Genomic DNA, 14512 nt, shown 5'->3' with positions numbered 1-14512 from the left:
TCGCAAGTATATATTCACCCCTGGCAGAAGCTCAGGGGTTGTTGTTATTTTCTTTTTAGAAGTCTCACTGGCTGTAAGATTCTGAGAGAAGTAATACAAAGGGAGAATGGAATTTCCAAAGCTTGGTGTATGCGATGCGTTGTGATGAATGGTGAATGTTGCAGGATTCCAGAGTGTTTCATAAAACAATAAGTTTTCTTAAATCTCTGTATTACATGTTTTCGAGTCTTTTGTTCTCTTTTGTTGTTTAAATGTTTTACACTTAATAGCCCAGTAGAAGAATAGTTATAGGATTTAATCACTGATTACCCTGAACTCAATCTGAGCTATTATCCATGTTTTCTTCAGATACGGTGAATGAAGTGTAATTCTTAATTGCTGCACTTTAAAACTATATCTTTTACAGTGATAGACATCCCCAGGGATTCAAGTTTTGCTCCTGAGGCATCTATCTGTTTCTCATACCTAGTTTGGTGGAAATACTCGAATGCTTTAGTGAAAATTCTTAATTGCTTTCACTGGTTTTTTCACCTGTTTGTGTTATAAATCAAAATTTGTTCTATGAAGTATCCAAATGGCCCTGCAAACTTCACCAGTTCACCTCAAGGTTTCTAGACACCTACAGCCATAGACTCCATTGCCCAATGATACTTGACTCTCTGAATACTACATCACTAAGACCTAAAAGAAACTCTTCAACCAAAACATAAACAAAACCTGTGCATAATAGCTAGCCTAAAACCCTATCATAAACAGTTACAAATCATAAAGAGAGAGCCCTCTCTGATCACAGTTTGGCTAGAAACAGTGATCCAAAGATTGGTTAGTGGTTACCCCGGCCGTATTCCCTTGGGAGTCATAGGGAACAACTGGGTGTTAACAGTCTGAAAAGGTACGTAAAGAAAAATTCAATAATCCTTTTTCATCATATAATCCCTTGAGTCCGAAAAAGTATAAAACAATACAAAAAGGGATGAATTTTCGGTACTTTTAACGAGCCGAACAAAACAAGCTCTCGATCTTTTTGTGTAATAATCCCTCAAGTCCAAAAATATTAAAATCTAGAGGAGGGATAGCACTTCCGATCACTTTAACGAGTTGGAGAGGCCAATTTTTTTTTCTTCGTAAAAACTAATTCTATTAAGAGGAAGTATGGTAAAAAATGAAGTTACAACCAAGAGAAGCAAGGAAACGGGCAGCCAAAAAGCATTGACTATCCACCTCGGCCCTAAGAGAAAACAAGAAGAGAGCAGTGCTAAGCACGAAGTAACAAGAAGAACAGAGTAACAAGAGCATAACAGAGGATTATACCCAACGTGGGTAGAATCAACTATTCAACATTTTTTTCCTTTCTTTTTACCAACTTTGACCCAATCAAGATGACTCTGCTGAGCTGGAATGATTTGCAAACTGAGCTGGGCTGATGGAGAGGTCTCCTTGTCTAAATCCGAGGGAGAGGACTCATGAGTTCTTTTTTGTGAGATTGGTGGGACAGTAGATTCCTCAGGACCAGTCGAGGGCAGATCCTGTGCCAGCTTTGCTTCCATGCCTTCCGCATCCCCTTCCTCTTCCTCTGAGCTGGAATCAAAATCATCCATGGGAGGAGGATCATGAGGTTTCCAGCTTTTGGATTTCGGCTTAGGATTGGCTTTCTTCTTTTGGGCAGGCATTGATGGACAAGAGCTCTGAAGGTGCCCTGTGTGATGGCAGTTTCGGCATCGAAACGCTGTGTTCTCGTAATCTAGGGTCAGAGTCCAATGGAAGTCCCCAATTTTGAGATTAATTTGATCAGGTAGACCTTTGCTCATGTCTATTTCTGCACAAATTCTGGCGAAGGTGTATATGCCTTTTTCCCCTCTAGAGGTTTCTGTGGCTAGAAAGCGGCCTAGAGTATCGCCGATTCCTTGGAATACAGAAAAGTGCCATAGATGCACTGGGAGATTAGGAAGTCTGACCCAGATGGGGAGCTTGGTGATGATTGCTGAAGAGGGATCGAAATCTGGGAACCAAGGGGTGAGGAATAAACCTGCTGAGCCCAAAAACCATGGGCCTTCAGTTAATGCTTTTTGGTAGTCTTCACTGAAAGGAAATACTACAAGGAAGAAACCCTTTGAGCAGAGAAGAACCTTGCAGTTGTTGGTCCAGTTAGAGTGAATCCATTGGTAGAGATCTGCTGTGCATGGCCATAGCCCATTGAACCTGCAAATAATGGCATGCTCTGCATACTTTTGGATTTGCTCATCCAGCGGAGGATGCATTATTTCAATGGAGGGGGTTTCCTCCAGTTTGTCCACCAAAAAAGGTTCGGGAGCCTGAGCTGGTGGAGCTATTTTCTTGGACCTCTGAGCATGGACAGCATCTTTGTATGAAAAAGCCGCAGCTGAAGACGACTGTCTAACAGCTCCCCCTCTCAAACGAAGGGTAAAAATAATGGAGGCATTTCTCTTAATGCTGTAAAAGGAAAGGGGATAAAGATCCTCAAGTTGTTTACCTTCGTGGAGGAGTCATTGAGAAGCAAAGGGAATCCCCAGTCTAAATTCCAAGATTTTCTTGAGGTCCTGCACTATATCCAAAGAGATTACCCATTGTAGCAGAGTTTTGCCAAAAAGGAGCACGATCTGGATCTGGAACAAGGCAGAGTCATCAGACTGCTGCTTTCCACTGCATATCTTCTCCACAGAAAAGGGGGTTGTCGTAATTCCTCTCTCGGTGGTTTCAGGTTCGAATCCTGGCAGCTTTGGCACACTTGGGAGAGCAGCTGCTTTAGATCCCTTTGACGAAACAGACCTCGATGTCAGGGTTCGATTCTTGGTAACATGCGTCGGATCTGGCCCTGGGATTTCCTTCGGACTTACCACAAAACAGGTCGTCTTCTCCTTCACAATTTCCAACTGACTTGAATCATTATTATTAGGCTTTAATGCCTGTCTTCGCTTCAGAATCGTAACTTGCCCCGTTAATACAAGATTTTTTGCCGGCTTTTTGCCTTTGTCCACTAGGGGCTCCTTCTTTGAAGCATATTCATCACCATGGCCGAATTTGCAGTTACAGCCTTCAAGAGTTCTGTTGACGGCACCCTGCTTAAGAACCTCATGCTGAGATTCTTCCTGGGGCTTCGGCTTAGAGGACCGTTTCTTCTCAGGGTTTTCACCCTTGACCTTAATCTTCGGAGAAGAGCCATGGTCGTGACCAGATTTCTTTTTAGACTGTAGATGTTGAGGGGACTTCTTCCTATGCTGGTGGACTTTCTCATGCGGATAAATCATGCCCATAAAATGATCATTTTGATGGTGTTGTGGGGAAAAATGCCTATGCAGGACGATCCTATCCACCTAAGGTGTGACAGTGCCTTAGCAACAAACAGATACAGCTATTTTGGTTCTTTCCTTTATGAAATGTGAAAGAGGGGAGATCAATGGACTTACCGGTGTCTTCCATTTGTCCCTCGATCTAGATCCTCTTCTCCTTTGGATGTTCACGGCTACTTGCCTCCTCGCAAAACCATAAGAGAACAGCTACTTGCCTTCCTGCAAGATCACAAGAGAACAACTACTTGCGACAAGAGAACAGCTACTTGAGACAAGAGAAGAACACAACACAAAGGCAGATATTCATATTCATAAATGATTCAGGATTAGAAATAAATCAAATACACTAATGCAATCATACATCAAAGCTACATCAGTATATAGGAGAAAACCAAGATAGCTTTATTGATAAATAACAAGGTTCAGGAAGAGATACAACCCAGAGGGCTCCAATCCAGCATCTCCTTCCCAGCAAAATGGAATTCCTATCTTCACCTCCCTTCAAAGCATTAAGCACCCAATGATTCCAGTCTCAAACCAACAGCAATTCTTTGCAATAAGATCTCATGGAGGAGAGATCAATATATAGTTATTTTGGAGAGAGGATGAGTCAGCTTGAGATCTGACTAGTGTCCTCTCCCTCTATCAGTTCTTGAGTCCACTTGGAGGTTCTTGCTTCCACTTGGAGATTTGGAACCTCTTACTCATCACCAGTCGAATTCCCTGAGGCAAGTGTCATTTTGGAAGCTTCCTGGGCATTGACACATTGAGGAATGAGCCTGCCACTTGTCCAAACTCACTCAGCGCAGGTAGCCTTTGTTGCAGTTGACATTCAACGCAGGTAGACAGTGGAGAAGTTGACATTCAGCGCAGATGCTCAGTGGAGCAGTTGACATGATCCTGAATTGACTTGTTTTTGAGCAGTTTCAGGTGGAGAACTTCTGTGAATTGCTGTGGTTTTCTAGCCTTGTTCCTCTAGGGGTAGGAACAACATGTTTAGGGACTTTGGATCCCTTAGATTATTGACATTTCATGCTCAATGTTGTAAGGCACAAAAATGTCTATAACAGTTGCCCCCTAAAGTATGAGGCCGTTTATCAGGTGAAATGCTTTATCCAGGAGGGTCCGAAGTTCATCCATTTGCTGGGAGGAGACCTGTAATAAGATACAATACAATACATTATGATTCATACTACTTTCATGATCTAGCTGAGGCGGGCATTCCCATGCTCAGCTTTATAAATTCATTTTTGTACATAGAACAGACGATCGTCTGATGGTAGACTGATAATTTTGGTGAAATTATCATCCTTTGAGTAGGATGATCATCTGCTGCAATGATGTACACTTCAAATGTCTTTATATTTCCTGAATATATATCGCAGCCTGGATGGATGAAACTAGATCCGGGGTCTTCAAACTCGTTCGATCTTCACTCTAAGTACAAGTCGATCCATGTGAGAATTGCGCTGAAGTCGAACATGGAAAGACATCTTTTGATTACCAGTCAATGAGGTAAACCGTTAACAAGCGCGAGAGGAATCACCGATAATGATAATGACCCTCAAGGTACTGCAGTACAATTCACGTGGTGTGAATACAGGACTTGGCGTCGAACACCACGCAAAATCTTCTGGTCGAAGGTCATTGATGTATACCTGTCGCCGGAAGTGAGAAACTTGCCATTGAGGCATGCAAGCTTCAAAGTACTGAAGGGGGTGTTCCTAGATCAACTTCTTGGATAATGAGCTGATGTCGACAAGAAGTGATCCGTCAAAGGAGGGCCTTAATGAATCCCACATCAATGACACGGAACGGAGCTAATGATTTTAATGGAGGTGAAAACGATCTGTGACATATGATTCAGGGTGGCGGTCATGAATGGATGAAGGATAATGTATGGCAGTGGATGGGACCCGGTTGACTCTTTCTGAACGACTTCTCTTGAACATATGGCGACACTGATGCGATGGATCGGTAGCATTACCCCAATTATGGATGGTATGGCGAGACCATGGTGATGTGACCGGTGAATGAAACAACCCAACTCGATTGTGGTATGGAGGAAAAGTGTCATGTTCAAGAGCGACCTGCTACCATCAAAGTTCTCTTTAGTTTCTCCCAATTTTTCCCCAGTCATTGCTGACCAGTACCTCTTTATTTTTGTCAAGCTTGAGGAGGATAACATATGCTTGTTCTATAACCTACCCTTCGGGCAAGCCCATCGCTACATTTTAACGAGCCTAGCGATAGTGAAACTCGTTCTCGTCTAAAGACAAGTTTGTCGCTATTTAATGATTTTAACGAGTCTAACGACAAGGATAACTCGGTCCTTTTCATTTTTAGAGAGTCTGAAAAGGTACATAAAGTTAACTCCGAAATTCCTTTTTCGTCATCTAATCCCTTAAGTCCGAAAAAGTATAAAACAATACAGAAGGGATGAGTTTTCGATCATTTTAACGAGCCGAATAAAACAAGCGCTCGATCTTTTTGTGCAATAATCCCTCAGGTCCAAAAAGATTAAAATCTAGAGGAGGGATAGCACTTCCGATCGCTTTAACGAGCTGGAAGGCCAAAACTCGGCAATCTTTTCATATTTTACGAGTCAGTTGAAAAGAGCTTAAAGAAGACTCGTCTTTTGAGGAACGAGTGATAAACAGGGTTAGTAGCTGATTCCAGGTACAGGTTGGAATTTTCCAATCACGGTAGTGTCACAAGGATGGCTAGGTGAAATCACTCTTCGCAGCTGTTCCTCAAAATGGGTAAACAATCATATGGAGGTGAACGATCGGCCAAATGAAAAGTGGAGGTGATGGTGTAAACACGACCAAGGCTTTTATGGCAGATAAGGCTACATACACAATGGTTATTTACCGGGATGGGTTCATTTTTTAACGAGCTTGAATGCGCCAAAACACTGCTCAAACTTATGTTTATTTTTTAACGAGCATGAACTATGCGCTAAAACTGCTCGGATCTTGCGTTTATTTTTTAACGAGCATGAACTTTATGCTAAAACTGCTCGTTTATACCAGTCATATGATAAGAGTGTCTCATCAAGATTCTATTTTTTAAGGAGCTTCATCTCACTAAGCTTTGCTCTTCATCCTTTCTTTATGCAAGTTCGAAAACGACTAATCCTACGAGTTTAAAGGGTTAGAGGTCCTAAAAATTAAAAAAAAAAATAGTTGCCCCTTGCTTGCACTCCAAAAGGTTTGCATGCCCCCAGGCATAAAGTAGAATTTCAAGGTTACCTCTACTTCTCTTCCGCTAAAACATTTGTTTTAACGAGAGAGGCTTACCTCTTTCAGGTTACCCAAAGATTGTCTCGTTAATCTTTCAAACAAAACACTTCCTCAGCAATGTCTACCGAAATAGACAAAGGTGAGCGACGGGTTCCGTCCTCTCACATAACTTTGACAAAAGAATCTTATTCTAGAACAACCCTCTTTCCTAGACGGACGGGGTACGGACTAGTCATATTCTCCCGCGGAAACCTACCCTATACCCAAAGTTCTCTGCCGAAGCAGACCAGGACGCATGCCCCCTGGGTTCTAGTCATATCCTCCCGGATTACTCGCGCTCATCAGGAGGACGGACCGTGGGTTGAGACACTTCTTGCGTGAATAGACCATTTAGGGATGGTTCATGACTATTTGCGATGCGTGATCCGGGGAATGAAAGTTGGTCCACGAGCTTGACCATTCTTCCTTCATGCGGAAAACACATTACTCTAAAGAGTGATGAGACGATGGCTCCCATGCAATATATATAGTCTCGTCCAAGGAGTAGGTTATAATCCAAGGGTCCTTGAACGACCATCACGTTCATTTGAACGGTCTTCCCTTTCAATGTTATGGGCACATTGGGGAGGATCCCTAAAGGGCGACTGGTTCCCTTATCAAAGCCTGATAGATTTCTCATTTCAGGCAAAAGCGCAGGCGAACCAAGCGCTTTCCAAGCAATAGAGGAAAGGATACTCACAGATGCCCCTTCATCAATAACTGAACCAGCCATTACCATTCTGTATATTTGGACGATAATTCTGAATGGTATGCTAGCTGGCAAGCGGGGTCTGCCTAGTTGGTTCCAGTCAAAGGACACAACCAGGTTTCTTGGTGGTGGGACCGAATAGACGGCCGGATATCGCTCTGATGAACTTCCTTCCTGCGATAAAGGAATCGTGGCATTGCCCCCTTGATCATCAGAGTCAGTGCTGATGAAGAGAATTTGGACGGTGTCGTCTTTATTCTCCTCTGTGATGGTGTCATTCGAAGATAGAGCCTCTGAAGGCAAAACCGGGTCAACTGCCGTTTCAACCTTTAGACTTTCGTCAGGTATGGATTCAGACGGTTCATCTTCAATGACTGGCGCTTCGGCTGACCACTTGAGCGGGCCAGCCGGGTTTTCAACTAGCGAAGGACTTGGCAGGAGTTTTTGATATCCAAGAGGAAGTTGCGCTCGTAAAATCGGGCGATTTTCCAGAACTCTTTTTGCCTCGTCTAAGAAGGGACAACGGTGGATGGCATGATCGCCTTCACACAGTTTGCAGGGAAATCTAGCGTTCCCTCTTTGTCCTGTGGCTTCACTTCCACTAGTTGACGGTGAGCAGTCAACATGGCTATCAGAGGTCGACGCTACCGAATTGTGCAAACGGGGAGACCAGTCCCTTAGTATCCGAGGGATACAGGGACAATCTCTGTGGAAGTGGTCTCCCTTGCATATGACGCATGGCGATTTAGGCCTTGCCAGTGCTGTGTGTGGATTTTTGTCAGACGACACTTGTTTGCCCCCAGTCGCCTTTGGCTCCTTCTTCTTCTTCTCTTTCTTCTTCTTCTCCTTCTTTTCCTTAGGAACTCGGTTTTTTGCTTTACCAGTTCCGTCAAGCGAAGAGGAAGGAGGAGAGGAAGATGAAGTAGAAGGCTGGTGGGAAACTCTGGTCTGGTCTAACTGTTGACTCGACTGTTCAGGAATGGTGGTGTTCTGAATGACATTGGTTGAAAAGAGCCAGACTGGTAGGCCAATTGTCAGTCCTGGAAGCGACAATGGGCCATGTGGGGCGCACCAACATCTCCCCACGAGGAGAAGGGACTAGGATTTCCACCAAGGGGAATTCCTTGGTTGGTGTGCTCCATCTTTTCAACCTAAAGATCAACGCGGGAATAAAGGGTGATTGTTCCGTTTAAAATAAATTGTTAACGACGCTTTAGACACAACTTGCTTTTTCAGTTTTAAAGAGTCGAGAAAAAGCTAAAGATGACTCTAGTCTCCTTCGATGTTTTAACGAGCCCGAAGTGACAAATGCTCGGATGGACTTTTTCTGTTATAGAGTCTGATAAAGGCCAAAAGAAACTGCTCTGGAGTTCTAGGCAGAGGGTGTGCCAAACTTTTCGCAAAACCGCAGAATACTTTTTAGGGTACGGGCGATCGATCTTCGTGAATGCTGTGTTCACTGCATTGCGATCAGTAGGGCGGTCGACACGGCTTCCTAAGGATAAAGGATATATGCCTATAGGGGTCTCCCAATATATACGCGACGGTACGTGGGAGCACAATCCGTACTAGCGCTATCGTCCCTCAGGAGGAATCACCCACCTTCCACGAGATCGACAGTCACTAGGCTTAACGACGTCGGAACACGTCTCTAGCCTAGACCTCTATGTTGTGCGTTATGTTGCAAAGCGTTGTTAGGTTCATTCAGTTTATTTTAAGTTGATCTTTTTAGAAGTTTGCCTTTCAAGGTTCACCACGAGATGTATGATACAAATTCCTAAATGCAATCTAAAGATGATAAGCAAGCTTTATATCTTTTCAACTTTGAAAATCCTAGCTACTAAGGGAAAAGAAAGACACCATCTTTTCTCAAAGAGCAATCAGCACACTCTAATGCACTGTTTCTAAATCAAGCATGCAAACTTATCAAAATGCAAATGCACAATGCAGGTGTTTGTTTTCCGCTTTCTTAGTATTGATGCCTACAAAGAAAGCTTTTTGTACAACTTTGAATTTGCTTTTAAATGACAAGTACAAACAAGTTTACTTTTTCGAAATCAGAAAGGGTAGAAGAGATTACAACACTTAACGATTTTCGAAATAAACTTTTGTTTCGACACTTAAAAGAGACAAACTCAAACCGATAAGCAAAAGCAAATGTATAATCAACTGCAAACAGCCAATGAACTCTCTCCTAAGATCACTATCAATCAGATCTGAATCAAGGGCTACAGGATGATTATTTCACTCATGCAAAGGAAAACTGTAAATGATGTAAAAACACATAAAAACACTCACAGTCTTTTTGTACAAAAGGAGGCGGAATTTAAGCAGAGAAAAAGAGTTATCAGACTGATACCTATGCTGGTTAAAGGCTACAAAAAACAGAGATCAAAACAGGGCAACAGACAGCAGAGAACCCCAGCTGCACAAGGCTAAACTTGTTCAGCGCAAGTACAACACTGTGGAGTTGACATTCGGCACAGGTAGCCTTCACGGGACCTGCGTTGAAATGCAGACTGCCTTCACAGCAGTTGTGCTGAAGAAGAAACTCTCGTTTCCCCTGGGTTCTGGGTCATAAAATGCTCAAAAATCAACTGTTTCAGGCCAAATCAGAAACACTAGCAAGGTATAATCAAATGGATGCTTTGAAAGGGTACTAAGATCTATCACAAAGGATCATCAAATCATTTGTGAGTCCATTGTTCAGATCATAGACAAAATCCAGTGAAGGATCAAGGCAGCAACTGTCTACTTTGCAACTGAGAATAGCAGAAGCAGTTCGATTGTTGCTGTTGAGTCTATGAAACAAACAATGATGTAAACACAAATAAAATGACTAAAACAGATCTCCCCAGTGGAGTCGCCAATTTGTTGTGGGGAAAAATGCCTATGCAGGACGATCCTATCCACCTAAGGTGTGACAGTGCCTTAGCAACAAACAGATACAGCTATTTTGGTTCTTTCCTTTATGAAATGTGAAAGAGGGGAGATCAATGGACTTACCGGTGTCTTCCGTTTGTCCCTCGATCTAGATCCTCTTCTCCTTTGGATGTTCACAGCTACTTGCCTCCTCGCAAAACCACAAGAGAACAACTACTTGCCTTCCTGCAAGATCACAAGAGAACAGATACTTGCGACAAGAGAACAGCTACTTGAGACAAGAGAAGAACACAACACAAAGGCAGATATTCATATTCATAAATGATTCAGGATTAGAAATAAATCAAATACACTAATGCAATCATACATCAAAGCTACATCAGTATATAGGAGAAAACCAAGATAGCTTTATTGATAAATAACAAGGTTCAGGAAGAGATACAACCCAGAGGGCTCCAATCCAGCATCTCCTTCCCAGCAGAATGGAATTCCTATCTTCACCTCCCTTCAAAGCATTAAGCACCCAATGATTCCAGTCTCAAACCAACAGCAATTCTTTGCAATAACAAAATTCCAGCCTCTAGATCTCATGGAGGAGAGATCTATATATAGTTATTTTGGAGAGAGGATGAGTCAGCTTGAGATCTGACTAGTGTCCTCTCCCTCTATCAGTTCTTGAGTCCACTTGGAGGTTCTTGCTTCCACTTGGAGATTTGGAACCTCTTACTCATCACCAGTCGAATTCCCTGAGGCAAGTGTCATTTTGGAAGCTTCTTGGGCATTGACACATTGAGGAATGAGCCTGCCACTTGTCCAAACTCGCTCAGCGCAGGTAGCCTTTGTTGCAGTTGACATTCAACGCAGGTAGACAGTGGAGAAGTTGACATTCAGCGCAGATGCTCAGTGGAGCAGTTGACATGATCCTGAATTGACTTGTTTTTGAGCAGTTTCAGGTGGAGAACTTCTGTGAATTGCTGTGGTTTTCTAGCCTTGTTCCTCTAGGGGTAGGAACAACATGTTTAGGGACTTTGGATCCCTTAGATTATTGACATTTCATGCTCAATGCTGTAAGGCACAAAAATTTCTATAACAGATGGCCCATAATGAGCCGGGTAATCCCGCGCAAGCCGGACCTCGGTACCCATCTCTATCCAGCTTCTCCAACCTCGACCGAGACCTCCAGCCATTGATGCTCCATGATCCTGCTTAGCCAGAGACATTGCTTAGGGTTTCGGCCGATCCAATCACCGAGTTGGAGAGGCCAATTACTCGGCAATATTTTCATATTTTACGAGTCAATTGAAAAGAGCTTAAAGGAGACTCGTTTTTTGAGGAACGAGTGATAAATTTGCATAGCAGCTAATTCCAGGTATGGTTTGGAATTTTCCAATCATGACAGTGTCACAAGGATGGCTAACAGGATCACTCTTCGCATCGGTTCCTCAAAGAGGGTAAACAATCAAATGGAGGTGAATGACCAGCCAATATAGAGTGGAGGTGATGACGAGAACACGACCAAGGCTTAAAAGGTTGATGATAATGCATTCACGATGGTTATTTACCGGAAATTGGTTCATTTTTTAATGAGCTTAAACTCTGGGGGAACATTTGCTCATTGCTTATGTTTATTTTTTAACGAGCTTGAATTTTGTGTTAAAACTGCTCGATCCGGTCGTATAATAAGGATGTCTCATTTAAAAAATGGCATTTTTTCAAAGCTTTGCCCCACATCCTTTATTTATGCAAGTTAGGAAACGACCAATCCTACGAGTTTAAAGGGTTAGAGGACCTACAAATTTAAAAAAATAAATGATCACTCTTCCCTTGCACGCCAAAAGGTTTGCATGCCCGCAGGTATAGAAAAAAATTTCCAGGTTACCAAAGATTGTTCTATCCATACTTCAGGCAAAACACTTCCTCGATAATGTCTACCAAAATAAACAAAGGTGAGTGGCGCAATTGGCTCCACTCACATAACTTTGATGAAGGAATCTTATTCCAGTCTAATTTCATAAACTAGTCATATATCCTTCGCAGAAACCTACGCTATACCCAAGGTTTTGGACTAGTCATATATCCTTCTCCCTTAGCATTGTTGTTGTTTTAGACTTGTGTTTAAATTGTGGCTTCTGTTTAGATTTGGAGTTGTGCCTTCTATTTAATTTGGCTCCTATAAAATACAATAAAAAATTAAAATTAAAAATGCCATATATAACTTCGAAAAAAGAGGGTTGCTTTTAAAGGATATGAGGTTTTGTTAAGGATCAAAGAGGAGTTTGTTCAGCAACACAAGTACATTTCGACCTAATATATCATTATGACCTTGAAACACAATTAGATATATATGAGGAAATGCTACCTAAGGGAAATATTATATATTTCATTGTAATCTTGAATTTGCAAGTTCGTTTAGCATAAGACAACTGAACCAATACATCAGTAACAGATTCTGGAAAAACAAAAATACCCAAAGTTGTGAATGCATGGTTAAAGCCTTTGAAGTCGACAAGACATCGACCAAGGAAGGAATGCATGATGACTTGGTCTATGGTTGGTATGAAACCATTTCTTAGTGCATTTTTAAAATCCATTTAAGACCCATTTATAGGGTTGAAAAGTCATAACCAAAGGAATACGCCGAACATTCGATTGTTGAATAGTGAAACTTGAAACTTGCCATTGAAAACGACATTGAAACTTCAATATAATAATATACCTATTATTTAAGCCAAGTGCTAATGTACCTCGATTGTTGAATAGTGAAGCGACTAAGCTTAAAGGTAACACGTGCTGTAGGTGATGCACGACTGCCCGAGGGTTGATATGGAGTATGGATAGAGCACACATTTGCGATTGCCTAATATGGAGTCTGGACTTAGGCTCACCTTGGTGGTTCTCCGATATTGAGTTTGGACTGTGTAATAGTGAGTAGTGATTGGTTACCGAAGGTATCAATGTATGAGTTTTGGGCTTGAGAAATGAGAAATAAATTTTGGAACGACTGACATTTAGTTTTTAGCATTGCGACATACCTAAACTTGAAAAACTTTGCTCATCTAGTTAAGGCTAAAAATCGAATAAATTGGAATCAATCGTAGGAATCTGCTTTAATCGGCAAGTCTCAAGTCAAATTTTAATTGACCATGAGTTAAACTTGGTCAACATGAGTTAGACTTGCAAATATTTAGATCGGATCGTTTGGTGAGCGAGCAGATTCCAATTCGTGATTAATCGCAATTAATTGGCGAGTCCTATTTCACTGCTTGTAACTGAAATCTGAACTGATAATAGGATATCTTATAATTGAAACTAATTGTGAATTTTCTAAACTGAAATTGGACCATCGGCATTGTTTCTATTTGCAGTTGGGCATGCCAATGGAAGAGATTCATTTTAAATCAGGTTCATGGAGAAAATATTTTATGGAAGATGTTTCTTTTATGTCGAGGAAGACATAGTAATATTTTTTATTAAATTTTGAATAACAATAGTATCTCCTCTATATCTCCCATATCTCATTATTTTTATCTCCTGTAACTCATACAAAAAGTGGGGTAATAGTGGACATGTAGCATCAAGCTCCACTCCTTTTAATCCAAATTAGTTCTGCATGCAGACCTTTGTGTCACTTGCGCCGCAAAGCCTTTGCTGTAGAGTCTGGAGTTAACACCTACTTCTGCATGACATAAGCTACACATACCTTTTGACTTGGTTTTTTCACCTCTTGTCCATTCTTTGTTTGGAGTCTGGGACAACAAGCTCCACATACTTTTTTTCCATACCTTTATGTGAGTGTAACTTTTCACATTTCCTTTGCTTCAACCAATATTAAAAGAATTTGTGAGCTTCTTTCAAGGCATGAATACATGCTTCAATGATGGAAATTAGCAAAGTTTCTAAAGAAAAAAATAACGATGGAGTTATCCTTTTCCATTTCAAATATGTTAGGATTCTATTGAGAGTTTTTTAGACATAATTATTAACTGGTCATCTACTTTTCCCTTTTCCTTAATATAAACTACATCTCTTATTACATTTCTAATCAAGAGATTTACATCAAATACTGGGTCAAAGGGCCAAGGAATTTTCATAAATGCTTCCTTGTCGAGTAGAAGAATAAATGGTCAACATGCCAGCTTGGCTCCAATTTCTTGGGAATTAATGATTTTTTGAAAAATGACTACTCTTGTTTGAATCTAGAACTATGTTTAAGCTTTGAAAATGGATTTTCCTCCAAATTGATCTTGGAAAGGTCCTTATTAAAGGCTTCTCTATATCTCCTCCACTAGAATGAATGGCTTGTATGTTGAAAAGTATAGCAGAGCTCC

At 41.5% G+C, this 14512-nt stretch overlaps 1 protein-coding gene across 1 annotated transcript; it reads right to left on the bottom strand.

Annotated features, from left to right (window-relative positions):
- Positions 1-2504: 2504 nt before the first annotated feature.
- LOC149178792 (uncharacterized) lies at positions 2505-11329 on the bottom strand. The gene is made up of 2 exons (XM_089422235.1): positions 11285-11329; positions 2505-3296 (listed from the first exon to the last, which is right to left on the bottom strand). Exons 1-2 carry the CDS (start codon positions 11327-11329, stop codon positions 2505-2507), a joined length of 837 nt encoding a protein of 278 aa, XP_089278361.1.
- Positions 11330-14512: the final 3183 nt, after the last annotated feature.

Source organism: Pinus tabuliformis, chromosome 4_1 (assembly GCF_031772625.1).
Source record: "Pinus tabuliformis cultivar Carrire ecotype Pingquan chromosome 4_1, CPIR1, whole genome shotgun sequence".
NCBI lineage: Eukaryota > Viridiplantae > Streptophyta > Pinopsida > Pinales > Pinaceae > Pinus > Pinus tabuliformis.
The sequence above is the reverse complement of the archived record's forward strand: the minus strand, read 5'-3'. Positions and strand labels throughout refer to the sequence as shown.